This window comes from Diorhabda sublineata, chromosome 2, assembly GCF_026230105.1.
Source record: "Diorhabda sublineata isolate icDioSubl1.1 chromosome 2, icDioSubl1.1, whole genome shotgun sequence".
Lineage (NCBI taxonomy): Eukaryota > Metazoa > Arthropoda > Insecta > Coleoptera > Chrysomelidae > Diorhabda > Diorhabda sublineata.
In genome coordinates, this window is record NC_079475.1 from 2,580,030 (window position 1) to 2,599,850 (window position 19,821).

Genomic DNA, 19,821 nt, shown 5'->3' on the forward strand with positions numbered 1-19,821 from the left:
ATTGTTACATGTCTACTGGGTCTGTCAGTAAAATTTCTCTATGTCGTAGACATCGGTTCTGGTCTTGGTAATCGGTTTACAGGTATTTGGTTTGACCGAAAAACGTTTTTTTTGGTGCCAAACACCTGTGCGTTTGTTGGATAATTTTGTCTCTTTTGTGGTATAGGATTTACATTTATCGTTTGACTAGGAAAATTATTATAATTATTGTTGATTGTTTTCATAGTTATTTCTGTTATAATTATTATCATAATATTGTCGGTAAAAAGAATTGTAATTACTATATTGGTTATTTCTATTATTTCTTATTTGATTCGTTTGAACATTGTTATTATTATTGTTATATTTAACTCTGGGCTCATAAAATAGTATTTTTCAAAATTTTGGAACTCTTCAACATAAGCCATAGCATCCTCTAGCGATACAGGCTTTTTTAAATACATGTTATTACATATGATGACCGAACATCCTGCTATAAAGGTGTTCAAAGCTGTTTTTTCGCAATGGTTTATTTGACATTTTTTATCAATTTCACCTAAATTCAAATTGTTACTAATTCTTTGGATTGTTTGACTTTTTAGTAATTGTAATCTATTTCCAAATGCTATTAGACTCTCGTTTTTAAATAGTCGTGTTCTTGTTGGTTCCTGTAATATGCAATCTAAATCACGTCTGTCTGCAAAGCTTCTTTTAGTTTGAACCAGGTATTTAGTTCAATCCTATTTCCTACCTACATATTTGCTTTAACAATTAATTTTTCTTGGATACATTCCAAGACATGATTATTGATATCTTGATCATTATAGATCGAATACGTCTCTATTAAATTTTCACATCTGCTTATGAATTTATTTAAAGTATTTATATTTCCGTCGTACGGTTTGATATTTTCTAGTTTTAATTTAAACAATTCCCAATTTAGGGTTTTTGGACTTTTAATTTACAAAATGTATTTAATAAGTTATCTAAATCGTTCATAAAATTATGTTCAAAATTATTAGATTATCTCTTCCTTACTCAGTGTTTGATAAGGATAGATAAAAAAGTAATAAAAATAAGGAAACTTGGCACTTACAGCTATCTGAAGTCCAGAAGTTCCTCGTTGAACACGTAGATCTAGTGCTGCTGTACTTAGAGTAGTAGAGTACTTAGTCGGAATTTTTTATCGCACTTTGCGTGAAAAATCGTGACCGCACTAATCCTACTGACTGCGCCAATTATAATTTTCGGTTTACGAAAATTATTTAAAAAAATTTATTTTACACAAAATTAAATGAATACAATTAATCTCATAAGCGAACTAACTAATATTCATTGAATGAACTATATGTTCAAGAACGATACATATATTCATTGCTAAGTTGTTTACAATAATTTGTAATTATAATAAAATAATTGCTAATAAAGTGTTTATGATATTTAATACAATTGCATTTTATATAAATGTCCTTCTAGAATTTTCTCCATTTAACTCTCAACATGTCCATTTTTGTCGTTGAGAGTTGAGAGGATATATTTTCAGCGATGTTTTCTATCCTTGGAGCCACAGTGTTTGCTGACATACTGACAGTTTTTATTAAATTTACCTTTTCAGGGCACATTTCTTCGGTTACTGCAATTATGCATTCTTTGATCATTTCTCCATCGGTGAATGGTTTTCCACGTTTTGCAATTTAAGAGCCATACGAAAGCTGGCACGAGTTGCAGCCTCTTGCTCAGTTATGAGTTTTGTAATTGAAGATTGCTGCGATTTCAATCCGCACTTCATAGCTTCGAATTTTTCTGTCCGCAAACTTCCTGTATATTTTGAGTAATTTTGAAAATGTTTTGTTTCATAATGACGTTTAATGTTATATTCTTTGAGAACAGCTATGCTTTCATTGCAAATCAAACATAGCGCCTTGTTTCTGTACTCAATTACGAAATACTGAATGTTCCAATGATCTTTGAATTTTGGGTGTTATTCTGGAAATTATTTCTCGGAAAGTTGAAGTTCTGTTGAGGGTAATTACGAGAGGACTGTGAAGAATTGCTTGATTGTGATTTATTATTTGAAAGTTGAAAGTTATTATGAGAATTGAAATTACGATCTGGATTACTACGTGGTTGTATCGAAAAATTGTTTGATCGATTATGTTGAGAGTTTTGTCTAGACGATGTAGGCATCCTATTTTGTTGGTTATTTAAGAAATTCATCTTGCTGCTAACTCTTGTGATTATCATATGCTATGTATTTTTCAAAGGCTTTTTCGGGAGAAGTAATTTGGAAGTGCGATAATTATTCATAATAGGATTCAAGTATACCCGAGCAAAAGGTTTTAAGGGCCATATTTTTAAAATAAGTGGTTTGTAATATGTTGGAGTAAGTCATTTAAATTATTCGACACGCGTTGATGATATTGGTCGTAAGTTTCATTAAATTTTTGAACTGTTGTCGATATCTGCGTAATTAAAAGAGCATCAGACCATCTGACACCGTACTTAAATAATAGGGCCGGTCGTACGTCTGTCCAAATAGATTTGTTTGAATAATTCAGAAAATCTCTAGGCTCTCCCTTGATACGATATATCATATTAGCATTTATAATGAATTCTTGTGCTGAAGTATGTGTCAATAGGAAAACAATTAAGTTATCGGCTGATTTTATAAAGGTTGATAAATTATCTCCCGAGGAAAATTCGGGCAATGTAGCACAAAGGCTAGAGATATCACTGTTATTCATTGGCATATTGCTTATTGAGTTATTTGATAAATTTGAAATACGTTTATTAGAAATATCTGACAAGATTATCGAAAAATAAATGTAAATTATCCAGCCACTAAAAACGCTTATAAAGGGATAAAAGAGAATAAACACTTACAAAATGATAACTGATGATTTCCTCAGTACGATCTTCCCTGTTCCCAGGTTCGGTGAATTCTCGTGAAACAATTGAAATTGACCAGTAAACGGGTGGCTTCTGTACGAGAATCCTGTTTCTCAGCGCCATAAATATCATTGGTAACATTTGTCACTTTTTAAATAATACACTTATTACAACATTTTTGGAATTTGAATAGTACTTAAATAGATTTTACTACAACAAAGGTTACAATAAAGATCTTACTATACAAAAGTCGTGAAAAAACAAGTGTTCTGGTAATTTATAATATCTCATCTGCTGATTAAACATGTCGGCCGGCAACCGTCTTCTGTTTCCTTATGCTTACATTTCTGTATCTTGGAAAGGATGCGTTTACAGACATAAGCTCCCTAACTCGATAGGCATAATTTGACATCTGGAATTTTATTGTTGCATTTTATCTTCTGCGATCTGTATTTCAGATGACAAAGATGACATAATCAGATACGCTGAACGTGTAATGAATAGATGCCTTACTGTAGAAGTGAAAGTGCTCACACAAAGGGATAAAATGCAAGAAGAAGCATTATTCCAAGTAAATCACTTGATTGATGGTCTTGTAATCGCCCTCAAAACTGATGCTGAGTCAGCTAGAACTAAATGTGAAAGTTATATGAATGCTTGTTCATCAAATATGGTACAGGTGAGTTAATTATGTAAAAAAACTTTGATCAAAGGTTTGGAGTCTATAACCAAATCAATGTGTTTGATATCATATTTTAATTTATATCAATGAAATAATTAATTTTTTCTTATCGCACCCTGCATAAAGGGTAATATTTGTTTAGTATTCTAATGGTATTGGATCATGAACATGGACTCCAAAAAACGAAATGGGCATATAACACTCACAACACAAATGACTATAGACAAAACAGTCAAAGATAGCAAATGACAATAGCATTAATATGATCTTGGGAGATTGTAGTTTTCTAAGAAAAATATTTAAAAATATTGAAAGAAAATATAAAATGCGTTTGTACTAAAAACTTCAAAGAATTAGTGCATGAAAAATAAAGCCCATTGTTGTTTTTCATTTTCTCGTCTAACATTGTAGAGGGAGAGCCAGTGACCAATTTTAGATGGTCATTTCAAAAGTTATGAAACTTTTCACAGTCAAACCTTAATACCTACAGATACTGAAAAGCCACTTCTGGCAGACCTATGTGGCCGGAGTGAACTACCCTAAATTTTAAGGAGAGTCCTTATTTTTGTTAAAGTATTCTAGGAATTACTTTCGACAGTATTATTACTTCATAAAATTTTTGCCAGAACATTTACATCCCTCCTAATTGTTGACAGAACATTATAAATATTTATTTAAAAAAATCCAATTTTGTTCTTTCGTCAATCTTGAAATTTTAACAGAATAAATAAAATTGATTAATAAATCATAATATCTAATGTCAGAAAGAAATTCCGTCACCAACAGTCTGCCACAGCGAATAACGTGTCCGTGCGAGGGCGAGCAATGCATATGGAAACCTGTAAGTTAGAGTTAGAGAATTTTTTCTATTTTTTTATTAGTTTCGTGATGAATTCGCACCTTAAAGTACTTTTTTAAGATAAGCTTAATAAATTTAATTTCGTGATTGTCTATGGGATCTTCATCATATTGATGATCATTAAATTCATTTAAAATGGTACTAGGCAAGTTAGCTACTGTTTCCGAAATTAAAATCAATTCCAAATTCTTTATATTTTTGTTGAAAATATTGGTGGTTTTGTTGAAAAATCGAAAATATTTTTCTGCACACTGACATACCTTAATTACTAAATTTGAAGCACTTGTTAAATGGAGAAATTATTTTTACACTTGCAATGTTGATAAAGGTTTTTTCTGATTCTAGCAATTAATAATCTGTTTTAAAAATTTTTCAACAAATCCTGCAATATAACTAACTACATATAAAACATAATCGGTCAAATTCCATGATTCCGAGTTTAAATACTGAAATTCTTCAATATTTTGCTTCAATTGGTTTTCAAATTCTGCATTTTTTTAATACTATCAGTCTTACTAGGTCCTTGGCTACTACAATGCAATATGCCAGTAGAATCCAATCTAATAATATTCCCGAAATCTCCTGCTTTTACTTCTTGGTGAATTTCTTAAAGGTATTTTCAAATTGACATGCAGTAGGATTATTGTTGAATCCACCTCTACTTCTAATAGCACCAAAAAACAGTTTCAAGTGGTCTTGTGAAAATTTATAAGTAAACAAACATTTTTTGAATTATCACATGTTTTATAAAAACCAGTTTTTCTTCCAGAATCCATTATATTTTAATGATAATATGTAATTTTTGATTTCATTCAATCTAATTAAAAATAATATGTTTTGTTGCTGGACTAAGTGGTTTTTTAAATATGTATTTTGCCAATCTATTACGAAAGTTCAAAATATCAAATAATCATTAAAACAAATTCAGCTGTAGCACCTGCATTATGGAAATATGTATTAATATCCGTTCTCGATAAATAAAGAAGCGCGTCTGCAGTACGTTTACTTAAGATTTGAGATGCCAATTTAACTTTCATTTTTTCCTTTTCATAAAAAATATGTCGGGTTTTAATTTTTGTTCCTGCTCTAAGTCCTTCATTATCTTGAGGTCTTACTAACTCCTCTAAGTATTTCCACTCAATGACATCATTGCAACCATTCTGTAGAATTTTGTAAGTAGCTAAACAATTACGAACTAATTTAACCATAATATGACAGGGAGCGGAAAATATGAAAACCTTTTCTTGGGTGATGGATAGTTAAAAAATGTTTTTTAAGAATTTAAATTCGAAAAATCTGCCCCTAGAGACTTAACCATTTGCCAATTAGCTGCAACATCATCAAATGTCATTGACAAAACTTTTACCCCACTTTCATGAATAAATTCAGGGCATTTTTTCACTAAATTAGCTTTTTAGCTACCACATAGTCCTTGCAAAAAAAGTAACCGATAGGTATCTTCCATGATCCATTTACTGTAACTAGCATGAAAACTAACACCTCCTTTGATTCGGGTAATTCATCAGTATTCATGTTTGTTCCAATGTCGACATATCCAGTAAATTTTTTCCCTGTCGATTCAACCTGTCTTCTTATTGCCATTTCATCCAAAATTAAATTGCATACAATTTGCCTGTCACAAAATTCTTTTGATTTTGATTTTAAAGCACTTAAAGCTTCTTTGCTCCATCTTGGGGAACCATCCACAGTTTGATACCATTTCGAAATGGTAACAATGTGTGGTAAGTCTGGAGAATACTTTTCTTCACTTCCTGCTTTCAGCATTCATTTAAAAATCTCATTAGCGCTGCCTGGAATGGAAGCCTAAAAATAGAAATTTTGGCTGTATAAATTTTAAAAAAACCAACTTTTATTTTAGATTAGAAAGAAGTTACTTTGCTTTTAATCAAAATTCATCAAACATCAAAAAGTGTGTTTAATTTAAATGAAGCACAACAGTCATAGAAATAAATTTCTAAATAAACTGTTCATAAACAATCTTTCAATTATAAGAAAAATTTTACTCAAGTAACTTACTTGTTTCGGCATTTTCACTAATCAAAGATTTTTCTTTTAGAACAGAAACCAGAGAATTTAGAGAATTTACTTTGGATCTTAGTCTTCGAACAGATTGTTGGAGTCCCGTAATCTTTTTTCTTCGAAGAAATTTTCTTTTCCCGAATTGAAGAAACACTTGAATAATAACTATCCATATCTACATTTAAGAATTTTGTTAATTACCTTTTTATAGAAGTTTTCTGTTTTTTTGAAACCTTAACATCAGTGACTTTATGAGAACATTCTTTTCTGAGTGCAATAATATAATTCCTGAAAATTTGGATGAATTAACAACATTTTTCAAACAGACAATAAATACTTTTCAAATGTTGAATCAAAACACTGCCAAGAAGTACCCGGTTTAATATCCAAATTTAACATAACTTTTTGCCTGAAAACAATATTCTTTGTAAATAAGATAATTTTCTTATCAATTACTTAAATTAATACCTCTTACTGGAAGATACCTCATCATCTGTACTGCTATCTTATTGAAAGTATGGTAAAGGTATTACATTCTTTTTCAAAAAAATCTTCTCAGGATATCCTTTCCATTGAAAATCGTCTACTTTGAAATGAAATCAACAAATATAAGCTTTGAATAAATCTTTTTCCTGTATTTTCAATACAGCTAGCCACTTTAGTCTACATTCGTACATTCGTACGAAATCAACAATTTTATATTGTAAGAAGTTAATCGATTTATTAACAAATAAGATTGAGTTACGCCACTGATACGGAATGAAAGGTTGGGATTAAAATAATCCACTTTTTTACAAACATAACACGATTTACCCATTGTCTTAGCACTAATATGTCACAATATCCAAACAACAAATATATTCCACTTCAACAAATCTATTCAAAATTCTTTCTCATTATTTAGTAAACAAAGGCAGCCATTTTACCGCAAACGAAAACAGATACATAGCGATGTTGCCCAACTTATATTTTATCTCAAACTTTTCGAGCAAAATTATTTTCTTGGTCATGAAAACATTTTTGTTGAGATCAATTGTGGAAAATATTTCCCATTCACCAAACTAGTGAGGACTAAAGCCATATTCTTATTGATTTTTAATAAAATTAAGATGTATAAATAATTATTTGTGAAACGTACAATGCATTCAGATAATAAATATTAACTGTGAAATTTGACAATACTGAGGTCAACTTTAAGTCCATTCTTTTTATTTATTCGTCCAAGGAATTTATCATAACCTGGACAGAGTGGCTAGTTTTTGTGTTATACGATGCTTTTATTTGACTTGTCAAACAATAAATATTTTGAGATGTGATGGAATCAAAAATATCTGTAACATGATTACTGTCAACATATAGCTTCCCTCTTTTAATAGGTTTGCTGTACTGTAATCTAAAATGTTTGACTCATTTTCTTCATAGTCATCACAAGAATTATAATTTTCTTTCTCGACTATGAAAGATGAAATCAGATCATAGATAGAAGCTTCATCAAATAATTTTAGCAAACTTGTCGATGGAAATTTTTGCCATACAATTGGGAAACTCAACAAAGGACTATTATTTACTGCTTGACGATTTCGTTGCTAGTCTTGTTCTAGCTTCAACTTCACTTTCCTTTGTCTAGACTTGGATCTACTGGGACACGATTACGAATTGCGTTCTTTACCCTAAAAAAGTTACAATCAATTTTAATGGTTAGATTTTTTTTAAATATTTACAGAGGAATGCAGTTTTACTTGTCATTAAAATTTTGATTCTAACCTCTCAACTAATTCTGCCTTATTTCTACCTTGAGGACGTCCGAGACATTTTAACCATCGTCTTATACGATACAATTATGAGCTTCTACCGTTGGATGCACTAATGATGCACCATCAATTAATTTTTCATTTAATTTTATTTGTTACAAAGGTTACAAGGTTACAACTTGTTGCCCGGCCATATTCAGAAAAAGTGCCCGAAACTTTCATAATGCCGCCGTTTCAAAATGGCGGGCGCAAGTGCGCTGAGCAAACATTAAAAGGCCTATATATCGTCTTACGGATCGAATAGAAATAGCGCCAAAATGCTAAAAAATTCAGAAATGTACATAATCTTTGTATTCTAATACCTCCTATTTATACTGCGCATGGCAATATCTCCTACTTGAAACCATAATGGCAGTTACTGTGCAGAGTTTGTTGTGACTGTTTCTGCTAAGGTAAGTCAACAAAATAACTTTTTGGACTTAATTGGTTATTGGCCTGGATGTTAAAATATGCACATTAGCTACTAACTGTGGCATTATAGTCTGCTATTTGTGAAGTTTTTGAGATGCTATCTAATGTAATCACTGCGAAAAGCACTTAAATTAATGGTCGTTCAGATAGGTAATATTTCTTTCAAACAGTAGACAACACCGATACTGAAACTGAAATGGTGAATGAACCAGAAGCTGGAGTAGTTGTTCATCAACATCAGTTGATAGACTTAGACTTACGGGTATAGAATCTGTGCCCATCATTTTTGACTTCAATCATACACAGGAACTTGAATTTCCCAACTGTGATAGACTTAATGTCAATAGTAATAAAGAATCAAATGAGACTACGAAAGACTGTGATATTAGTCGTTCCTCCACTTAAGTTTCAAATGAGTGCCATAATGTTAATGCTACAAACACTGACTGTGATAATGTGAGTCACTGCCTCACTTTACTTTCTAATGAATACGATATTATGGTTAACAAAGAAGAAAACGTCACACAATTATTACTATCAAGCATCGATAATTTTGCTGTTCAAAACAAATATGAAGCCGGGAAGCCATCTAAAGAAACTGATAAAGATGATGCAGATTATATTTCTGAAACTGACATTCCTGAAACTGATTCTTCTTCTGAAAGTGAGTACGTTACTGAGACCGAAAACGAGTATGGAAATATGAACAAAGGCCGAAAAAGATGCAAGAATGGTAATCCAGAAAAATGGAAAAAAAATAGAACAAAGAAGATGAGAATGACATGACAGGCGTATTTAGGTTACACTCGCTCAAGAGAAGGAAAAGTGAAACATGATAAATGAGAAGTGCCAGAAAACTTGGACCACGTTGTGCGTCAAAAAAATGTGAAACATCAAATTCTGCAGCAAATTTTCAGAGGATACAAGAAACAAAATATTCTCAGAATTTTGAAAAACATGACGTGGGATCAAAGAAATGTATTTGGTTCATCTCATGTTTCTCAAATTGGCACTAAAAGGTGCACAAAAAGTAGCGATGAAAACTCTACGAGACTAGGAACCTTCGTATATACTATAAATGATGGAGAGAACACCTGGACTGTATGCAGAGAAATGTTTCTGAATACACTTGCTCTAAAATCTTTCACAGTCCAGAGTTAGGTTAAGAATTCAGTGCTAGCATTGCATACCGAAAAGGAAAAATTGAACCAGTCACGCAGAGAAAATAGCTATCGTGTCCAAAAATCTTTATCTTATGATATTCCTTTAAAAGAATTTTTTGATCAGTTGGCAAAAGTACCTTAACACTATATATGCAGAGACTCCACAAAGCTTTTTTGGATGAGGAAATAAAATCATTATCAAATCTACATGAAATTTACAAGAACTATTGTACGGAAAAAGGATTGCCTATTTCATGCAGAAAAATATTCGAAAGTTTTATCAAGAGAACTTGGCGCTATTTCGCGAACATAAAGTCAAAAATGTAGAAGAAAGGGTATGGAAAAAACACATTTTGAACAAGAATCAAGCAAGAGACAAACAAAAAGCCCAGAATAACGAACTTATTCTGCTCACAATGGACTTGCCGGCAGTGAAGGTTACACCTTACCTTAATGCTAACTATCTTTATTTTGAAACGAAACTTTGCTGCCATAATTTTACCATCTTTCATTGTGGCACCAGCGACGCAACGTCCTACTGGTTCACTGAAATTGATTCTTGATTGTGTGTCTTAACCTTCGTTTCCAATTGTAATATTTTCGGACGGATGCACGTACCAAAATAGGAACTGCATTATGTCAAATGCGTTGTTAAATTTATAAATGTTACATGACGTAACAATAAACAAAAGTTCTTAGAACATGGTCACACTCAGATAGAGTGTGACTCCGTTCATAGTTGTATCGAGAGAAAATTGAAAAACCGAATCATTCAGTTACCCAGAGATTACCTGAAAGCAACACAGAAGCACGAAGAAAGCCAAAGTCCTAAGAAGCTTTAATGGTTGATCATACTTTCTGCGATACTCATCAATCAGACCGGGTAAAAAAGTGGACGATCCGACAGTAATTGATTTAAAATAAATAAAATATACTCCTAACGGTATAATTGAGGAAAAACTTGGTTTGAAGATGGTGTATGGTCATTTGAGCGATAATAGTTGCCCCTATAACAAATTACCCAAGTCTCAATTCAAACAAGTTACCGGTTTCAGAAAAGAAGCATTTGCAGAGTTTAAAAACCGTATTAACATCTGATTGTCATGCTTTTTACGATACTATCCCGCATTAATATGCTTTCAGAGGGGATAGTTTCTTTTTCCCATGTTTTCCACTTTAGCTTTTAAATTTGTTTATAATTTTTATGAAGTTACGTTCCATGTTCTATTGTTTTGTATTTGAAAATGTATTAAAAAAATGTTTTATGAAATTATACAAAGTTCAAATCTATCAACTACCAAATTTTGTTTTGTTTCCTTGTCATGGTAGAGAATACAATATTGAAAAGAAAATTAATGTTTATTGTGCAACAATACAGAATATGTGACATTAATCGAAAAAGAAATATGCAATAAAAAAAAATCTGCATATAAATAAGAAATAAACATGTAAATAAGTTTTCTATGTCTCCTGTAAGGTTCGAAATTTGAAGATAGATGGTATTAGTAGTTCACCGACGATATATTTTTTATTCTGAAGAACTAGTGGATGAATTGTTTAAATTAATCATGAGAGGTTCTACAGTTTGATCAATAATGTTGTCTAATTCCCCCATTTTTTCTTCCTCTTTAATAACATACTAAATGCATTTTTGTCAGTTTTCAGGAGTAAAGTTTTTAAAGCTTCGTTTAGTGATATTCTAACGTCCTTTAATTTAAATGTTGCGTTTTTCCGAGCTACTTCGCCTTTAACTTGGGCCCATATCAATTCGATCGGACTGTGTTCTCAATGATAGGGAGGAAGACGAATAATAGTAATTTGGCGATTTCTTGCCACTTCATTCATTCAAGTCATTGTTGAATGTAATATTTTTTTGTATTAACCAGTTAACAATGTCTTGTTTTCTCCATGACGTCGTAGGTAGACTTTCAACTTGTCTCAAGTGGTAACTGGCGTTGTCAAGAATAGTTACAGATCCGGCTGGAATAAGATCTAGCATTGGTATAAAGTATTCCTCGAGCACAGCTGCATTCGTATTCTCGTGATAATCACCGGTTTTTTTTTTGTTCAAATAACAGTAGGCCACCATCAACAAAACCACTAACTGCCAATATGTGTTACAATTAATTGCCTGCCTTTTCCTGCCCTGCCTCTCAATCCTGTTGATAGTCCCTCCAAGAAAGCTTGTCTAAAATTGTTAACCGTTTTTCCTACGTTGTGCCCCTCGTTAACCCAAGTCTCATCCAAATAAAAAATAGTTTTTCCTTCCTCCCGGAGTTTCTTAATCATCCGTAAATAAGACCTCCGTCTTCCAAAAAGGACGCCAAAATTTTATCAATTGTAGGAATTTTCTTTTTAAAGTAAAATGAGTGTACTTTCCTGCGGATTGCATATTTGTAATCTTCATCGATGTAAACCTATGGCTTTCCTGACCGACACTTTGGACCACTTGTTTTCCTTTCCTTAAGAAGTTTGTAGATTGATTGATTTTCCTAGAGCTGTCATCTTCGAACACATACTTGTTAGATCATCCACATTTAAGCCAAGACTTTCTCGTTAACTGAAAGTGCGTGCGTCTTCACTTTATGTATCGGAGTATAGTTTTCAAAGGTCGACATATTGGATAGTAACTAAAGTTTTGTGAACGTTTCTGTGACAAACACTGCGCTAGAAATGCAGTGTGCAATGTATTGGAAATTTTCTTTTATAGGACTTTTTCTTAAACTGAAACTTGTCTTTAACCGTTTAAGTATACCTCATAACTCAATCTTTTATTACCCTCTTGCAAAATGTACCTAATTATCATTTTTCACAGAAAACATTTTTATTTACAAATTAACCTATGCGGTATAGGTATATACTATAAAGGGCATGAAATATTCACCTGTCAACATCATTCCTTTCTTAAAATACCCGAAAGGAATTGTTTTGGCCGATAAGTAAACATAGTTGGAAATTTGAACTTGATGCAATAAATTTCTTAGAAAATAAATGTTGTATTCGTTTGCTAAGGTTTAATAAAATAAAATAATAAATTGTTCTTAAATGTGACTACGGCTATGGTGTCCAGGAGAGGGATTGATTTATTACTCTACACCCTTTCCGAATGGAGTATAGTAAGACTGAAAAGATTAGATACTGATAGCCCTACTGATACGAGTGCAAACCACTTAGAGGAAACTAATTATTTGTCGATCTCAAAATAGATTAATAGAACTCCAAAAATACTTCGAATTACCTCGTCGATAATCTTTTCAACCACTTATCATCTTCAGTAGATTTGCAGTTAAACAATAAGTCACACAGTAGTCTTTTATAATTATTGAACAGCACCTTCAAAGTTGTTTGACCCAAAGACTCAATTCCAGTCGCATTGTCAGCGGGTGCGTCGGTCGGGAAACGTCGTATCATTTTTCATTCTAGTAACATCATCCAATCAATCGTGCATGGTAATCCCACATTAGAATCCAGCTCTTGCAGTAGACATTTCTTGATACATTTGGCTTTAAACTCTCCTCTGAGCTATGCCATGAACATTTGTTTCTTTCCAGGTCTCATCCCTAATACCAATTTGTAATACTCCGGAAGCTTTATATATACAGGGTGTCCCACGACGAAATAAAACTATCTGTTTATGATAAAATACTTATGGTTAAAACATGAAAATATCTACGTTTGGGTTTTCGAATACGATCTTTTTAACTAGAATATTTTCAAAGGTGACCGACTTACGGTTCTATCGGAAGTCGACTGTAACTTTGTTATTTTAAATAGAACACCTTGTATATTAATGCATTTTTGAAATCTACCTAAAATTTTAGTATACTTTTGTCTAATAACTTTTTTCTAAAAATGTAAACTTTTTGAGTTATTAATTTTTTTTTGTAAACAATTTGACCCTTATAATTATTTTTTTACGAGGATACCCTTAAATATATGAAAATGGTTTCTGTTGCTTTTAGCAAGGTCAGACGTATTTGAATCTATGTTGAAAAATTTTTCATTTTATACAGGGTGTGTATAAAAGTGGTCAAAGTTTGATTTCATAAATATCAAATTTCTTAATTTTTTAAATACAACTACCCGGTTTTTTCCATTTTAATGCATTCAGGGGTAAAAATAAGGCAAATTTATGTATACTTCCCTAAACCTTACCGTTATCCAAATATTAAATGTTTTCTGTACATTTTAAGAGATTCAGGTGTGGTCTTTTTTTTGTTTATGAGAAGAAGTTAAATCACCTCTTGCAGTAGCCACTTCTTGGTACCTTTGGCTTTAAATTCTCCTCTGCCATGAACATTTGTTTCTTTCCAGGTCTCTCCATACCTAATACCAATTTGTAATACACCGAATGCTTTTAATTTGTGTGTAAACACAAATCAAAACTTGAAACTTTAGACTTGTAATTTTGACCTTTTTCTAAAATCAAATCTGTTAATGTAACTTTCTAGAATATTCTGGAACTAGTCAGAAAAGCTCCAGTATATTCGATAACTGCATAATTATAGGCAATGGATAAGCTACAAGAGAAACAAGAATGCCTTAAACACATGAACAACTCGTTACAGTGTATAATCTAAACATTTGTCGAAATTATTGATGTGAGAAATCTTTTTTTTTGTGACATTTTTTTAATAATATCTTTGTTTTAGGGTATAACGGACAAAATCTTTGAATCAGCCTTATTGGGATGTACTGTCGATGATCAGAAAAAAGTTAAGAGACGACTGTACGGCCTTCTCACATACTTTGAAAAGATGAAAGTTGTTTCTTACAATGAAGTGAATTGATTGAAATGAAGATCGTATATTTTCAATTTAAAAGACTGCTTATACATGTTAGTTCACAATACATGAATGTAGGATTTCTCGAAGTATTGATTGTAAATTTTTGATGTAAATTTAGTTTTATTGAGAAAATCTAAGGAGTTTATTTTTCGAAAGTCAGATTAATTTGTCGTCGATTTTTTTCAAGTATAATTTCGAGATATCTACTGTTAAAAATATAACATGTAGTGTAAAAGTTTTGGCAAAGAAATATTGCATTCCATTTAAATATTCAAATTAAAACTAATTACGGAGAGTTCAGAGTGTGAAAAACTCAATTGTTACCATTTCGATTTATAGTATCGATGGTTAAATTGCAAAGCTCGAAGTCGATTTGTTGAAATTTTATAGGGAGAAGAAAAATTGATTACATCTATCAATTTAGTTATTTGAAAAACAATGAAAGCTGCAATATGGCCTTAAGGATTTCAGTTTTTGGAGGAAACCTCATCACTTTGTTATTAACCCTTAAATTCCCATGCTATCTAAATCAACATAAACACCCATGCGGGGTCCTTCAGAGACCCCAGCTAAAAATATGATTTTAAATTAGTTTAATTCAATTTTTAGATCAAATAGCTTTAGGGAAAAATAAATTATACTTAGACATTCAATGAAACTTTATTGAATATTCTGGAGAAGAAAATAAAAAATATATTCAAAATATAACAAACAAATATTAGGAAAAAGAAATAAAGAATTACCAAAAATCAGGAATAATTCATTATGCTCATTAAAAATTAAAAAAGAATTTAAGCCGATGAGCATCTAGTACTTACAATATTTTGGTTTGCTTATTCCATGATTTTGACATATAAATTGTTTGCAATTATCGCTTTATGCGTTTATTATCACTTTATTGTCACATCTTCTGGGACACTGGAAACATCTTGCCCTTTTTCTGTTTTGGTTCGCTGTTTGTCCAGCAGCTTTTGTGGCACTGTATTCTGCTATCCCACAGTCTCGTAGTGCCGCCTTTGTGTGCTACTTATGGTTCCTATATTGTACTCTTTTTTCATTATAGGTTCCAGCCAAGTCATCACTTAATTGCAGTAAGAAGAGACGTCGCCGGCATAGTTCTTTTTCTTCCAAATGGAATTTTACTCCATATAAATGACATAAGCATTCATTGTACACATGTCTATAATAGAAAAATAACCTCCTACTACATGAATATTCCCTTACAAGCTTACAATATCATGATTGGCCTAGACGTGTAATTAGGGTTGCGAGGGTATCGGGTTTATTTTTACGAACAGTTAGTTCCCAATGAGATTAGATTTTTGGATACTAAATAGTTAGCTAAAGGGACGCTTGTGAAGAAATTGTCAGTAGTTCTTCCTCTCCCAGTATCGTGATATGGTTGTACTAAGTCAGATATGACTCTATAGCCTTGGTTTTTATCTGATAAATTTCCAGGAAGTTTTCCAGTGTAGACCTGAAGATTGCAAAGATAAGAATGTTGTACGTCAGCAGCTGCCCATATTTTGATGCCGTATCGACCTGGCTTTGATTTAATGTATTTCTTAAAAGGGTACTTTCTACGAATACTAACCAACTGCTTGTCAATAGTAATATGGTCATATGGCTCAAAACTTTTTCTACAATTGGTAACAAAAAGATTCCATACTTCTCTTATGGCTGCTAATTTGTCATTCTCCTTTCTTTCTGCTCTAGTAGATTTGTCGTCAAATCGTAAAAAAGTTGAGATTTCCTCAAATCTATTTTTCTTGATAACGAAGCAGTGAAAAATGCTCTACGAATGGATGTATTCGTGGTCCACATTTCCTTAGTGGATTCTTTCCTACATCGAAGCGTGTCTGCTTTTATTAGAACCCCCAAAAAACAGTCTAGCTCGTCCCGTTACGTCAGAATAAAGATTTATAGTAGGATTTTTGGAATTGGTAATCAGGTAATCAGAAAAATACACATAGACCAAACATAATACATTAACATTGCTATAAAGGAATAAAAATGTTTAGCCGTATGAAAGATTTTTATAAAATGTCTTGAAACCTTCAGATATAATTTTGTTCAATTCTCTTAAATGATTCTACTTTCCGGTTTTATTTTTAGTCGCCCGGAATATAGATTAGAAATAATCGAGTTTTCTTTTTGTTTTTTTACTCGCCTGGGTAGCTCCTCCCAGTTGTCCCCATAATTTATTTTATAGTTAATAGTACCATCTAAATTGTAGGCTAGACGTCGAATATCTGTAATTATAGGATCTTTGGTTGTATTACCAGGACGAAGTAAAGAATAACTAGTTTGTAAAACTGAATATTTTTGGAAAAAATATAATGAACCCTGTATGGATTTTTTTAGTTTTGCCGTTTTGCAAATCTGAACGTAGCAACCAGGCACATAAACCTCTACATTTTTCAGTTTCCTCTCAATACAAGCATGAATTGAGTCACACTCCATTTGAGTGTGACCCTTTTCAAGGAAATATTGATAGATTTCAATTTTCTTACTCTCAACAAAGTTTATTAGGGCATTTGATAAAGTTACGTTAGGGTGTTGGTACCCTCGTCCGACACTGAAAATTATTATAGTTTTAGTATCTTGAATTAAATTTTTATTAATATAATCCAGAATGATTGAGGTAAACTCATTGGCAGTCACTCCACCAGCACCTTCATGCCAGATGTAACAGTCTGCTATACCATTAACCATGTTATAAAACGTAAAATTCATTTTATAATACGACGCAGAAACTCGCAATCTTGGTGTCGTCAGGACAGCTTTGTACATCCATGGTAAATATTACTGTAGATGAATTGGTCTTAGCGAGTTCGTTTTGAGTTTCTTTCTCAGCCCGAGCCAAATTTTTTCTTGTGATATTCGTTTGATATTCATCTTCTTTGATGGTTCCCGCAGAGTATCGCATTGGTATTTATAAAATGAATATTTTAAAATCAAATAGAATAATATAATAGCTAAAATGATTAATGTTGTATTACCTCGGTTTAAAAACAGACAGATTTTGTTCTTGAAACTCTTGTCTAAATGTGGTATGGTTTAAAGTTTGAAATCTTTGTCGCTCACATTCACTAGAATAAAATCTGTACAGATCATTAATATTTTGCCACTGGGAATCTAAATATAATATAGCTGTATCTTTACGACAATAATGACTTTCCATCTTGGGCAGTTCACTCAAAAATCTGATCAGAAATTCTTTGTCTCTAGAAACTGGTCTAATATTTCAATTTTTCTTCTGCGTTGTTGTGTTAATTGTTGGCAGATTATAGCAATAGTTTTAAGAAACATTTTGTTGCGAACTAGTCTTCGCATATTTTCTTTTTTATGATGAAACACTTGAGAGACATTTCTTAGCTTACTTTCAATATCTGAAAATACAGAAAATTTGTTTAATAGTTCACAGGAATAGGTTAAACAAATAGTACCAGTGCGATGAAATTTAACAGGAGCAGCATCGACCAATACCGATTTATAAATCTTTTTTTCACACCAATCTAGGTTTTGCCAAAAAATTTCAAATATTGGGTTCCTTTCTTCCTCAGAAAATAATCGGCAATAAAACTTCTTGGATTTTTTGGAAATACTGCAATCACAAGGGGGGCCCATTTTCCTTGTTACTGTCTCAATTTTTTTTATAGTTTTTTGTTTCCTTATTTAATTTAATTGAAGTATAATTTTCTCCTTTTATTCATTTCAATTTATTCTTATTAAGTTGATGCTATTCACGTTTTTTCCTCTAGATCTTTTACGTTTTGGAGCAACAGTTTGATTTGTCTTATTTTGATCATTTTCTGAAATAACGTACTCAGAACCACTGTCACTAGGTTCGTTATTAGAATTTTGAATCTCCAAGTCAGACACTCGTATTAATGTCGTATTGTCCTGTATTATTCAAGTCGAGAATTAATAAGGATTCCTCCAAAGGTGATGTTGGTTGGCACCGTGGAAGTAGGCGTCACGCTTTTACTAATATCAGTTATATCATTATCTTAATTTCTTTCAGAACAAGGAATATTACTGGTTGATACTTGTTTCTCAGTGATATTGTTCAAAATATTCAAATCATCACTGATGATAAAGCTACTACTGGCTCTTAAATCTGAAATTTGCAGAAATCATCTTTGGTTTTACTCTTTTCTCTTCTACAAGACATTAACATTAACCCCCAACATAATATTTAGAAATCACGGTTATATTAAGTTAATAAACGATTTACCCAGTGATATTTTTGTTAAATATTAAACTATTTGATTTTATGAATGTTTAGGGCCCAAAAACAAACCTTAAGTTGGCTTACCGCGAAATGATTTTTGGCGCGACTGAAGACTTAACCTCAATTTTATTTTTCATTAATAATATACTTAAATGTCAAAACCTCCCAAGTCTACTAAAGAGGTTTCTTTTTTTATATATTTTTCATATCAATCTTGCTAGCTTTTGAAAGATGTCACTACAAGTATTAAAAATTATCATAATTATTATTATTCATGAACTTACGAGATTTTGCAATTTAACTATAGGTATGTTCTGTTAGAAATCTGCACAATGAATGCACTTCGTAACATGTTCTTACGTTAAATTATCTGATAATTTTATATGGCAAACTTTTTCAACCTTCCCATTGATTGAGAATTCCATTGCACTTAAATATGCTTAGCAATTTTCTAAGATTTTCTGGATACTGTTAAATTATTCCATATTTTAATATTTTAATTTTTGAACAATACCTTAATAAAAATGTTTCATTTGATCGCAGTAACTGCAAACGTTTTGTCCTCCAGAACCTGGTTTCCAATATTTTTATCGAAAACTGATATTACTCATTTCTTTTGTTAGTTCAGAAAGACAGAAATATATATATATATATATATATATATATATATATATATATATATATATATATATATATATATATATATATATATATATATATATATATATATATATATATATATATATATACATTTGCCAGCTCTATACTTTAACTTTAACATATTTTCCGAGCTTTCGAATACTCATTCGACTAGGACTCAAATTATGGTCAAATACAATATAAGAAATATGTATAAATGTATAACAATAATAAAATTTCATTTCAATAATTTAGATTTTCGGTGGTTTTGAATCGTATTATTGTGAAAAAAATTGAAAATTCATAGGTTTTAAAATTCAATAT

At 31.5% G+C, this 19,821-nt stretch overlaps 1 protein-coding gene across 2 annotated transcripts in view; it reads left to right on the top strand.

Moving 5' to 3' along the window:
• Window positions 1–19,404, top strand: part of LOC130453027 (BAG family molecular chaperone regulator 2) — a 35,729-nt gene extending 16,325 nt beyond the window's left edge. Inside the window, exons 3-4 of one of the 2 annotated variants that reach the window (XM_056792611.1) lie at window positions 3,327–3,547; window positions 14,487–19,404. In XM_056792611.1, the coding sequence (XP_056648589.1) occupies window positions 3,327–3,547; window positions 14,487–14,624 (359 nt within the window). In that variant the 3' untranslated portion in view covers window positions 14,625–19,404. Of the gene's footprint in view, window positions 1–3,326; window positions 3,548–6,486; window positions 9,875–14,486 lie in introns of those variants that run through there. The other variant, XM_056792612.1, reaches the window with a different exon arrangement.
• Window positions 19,405–19,821: the final 417 nt, after the last annotated feature.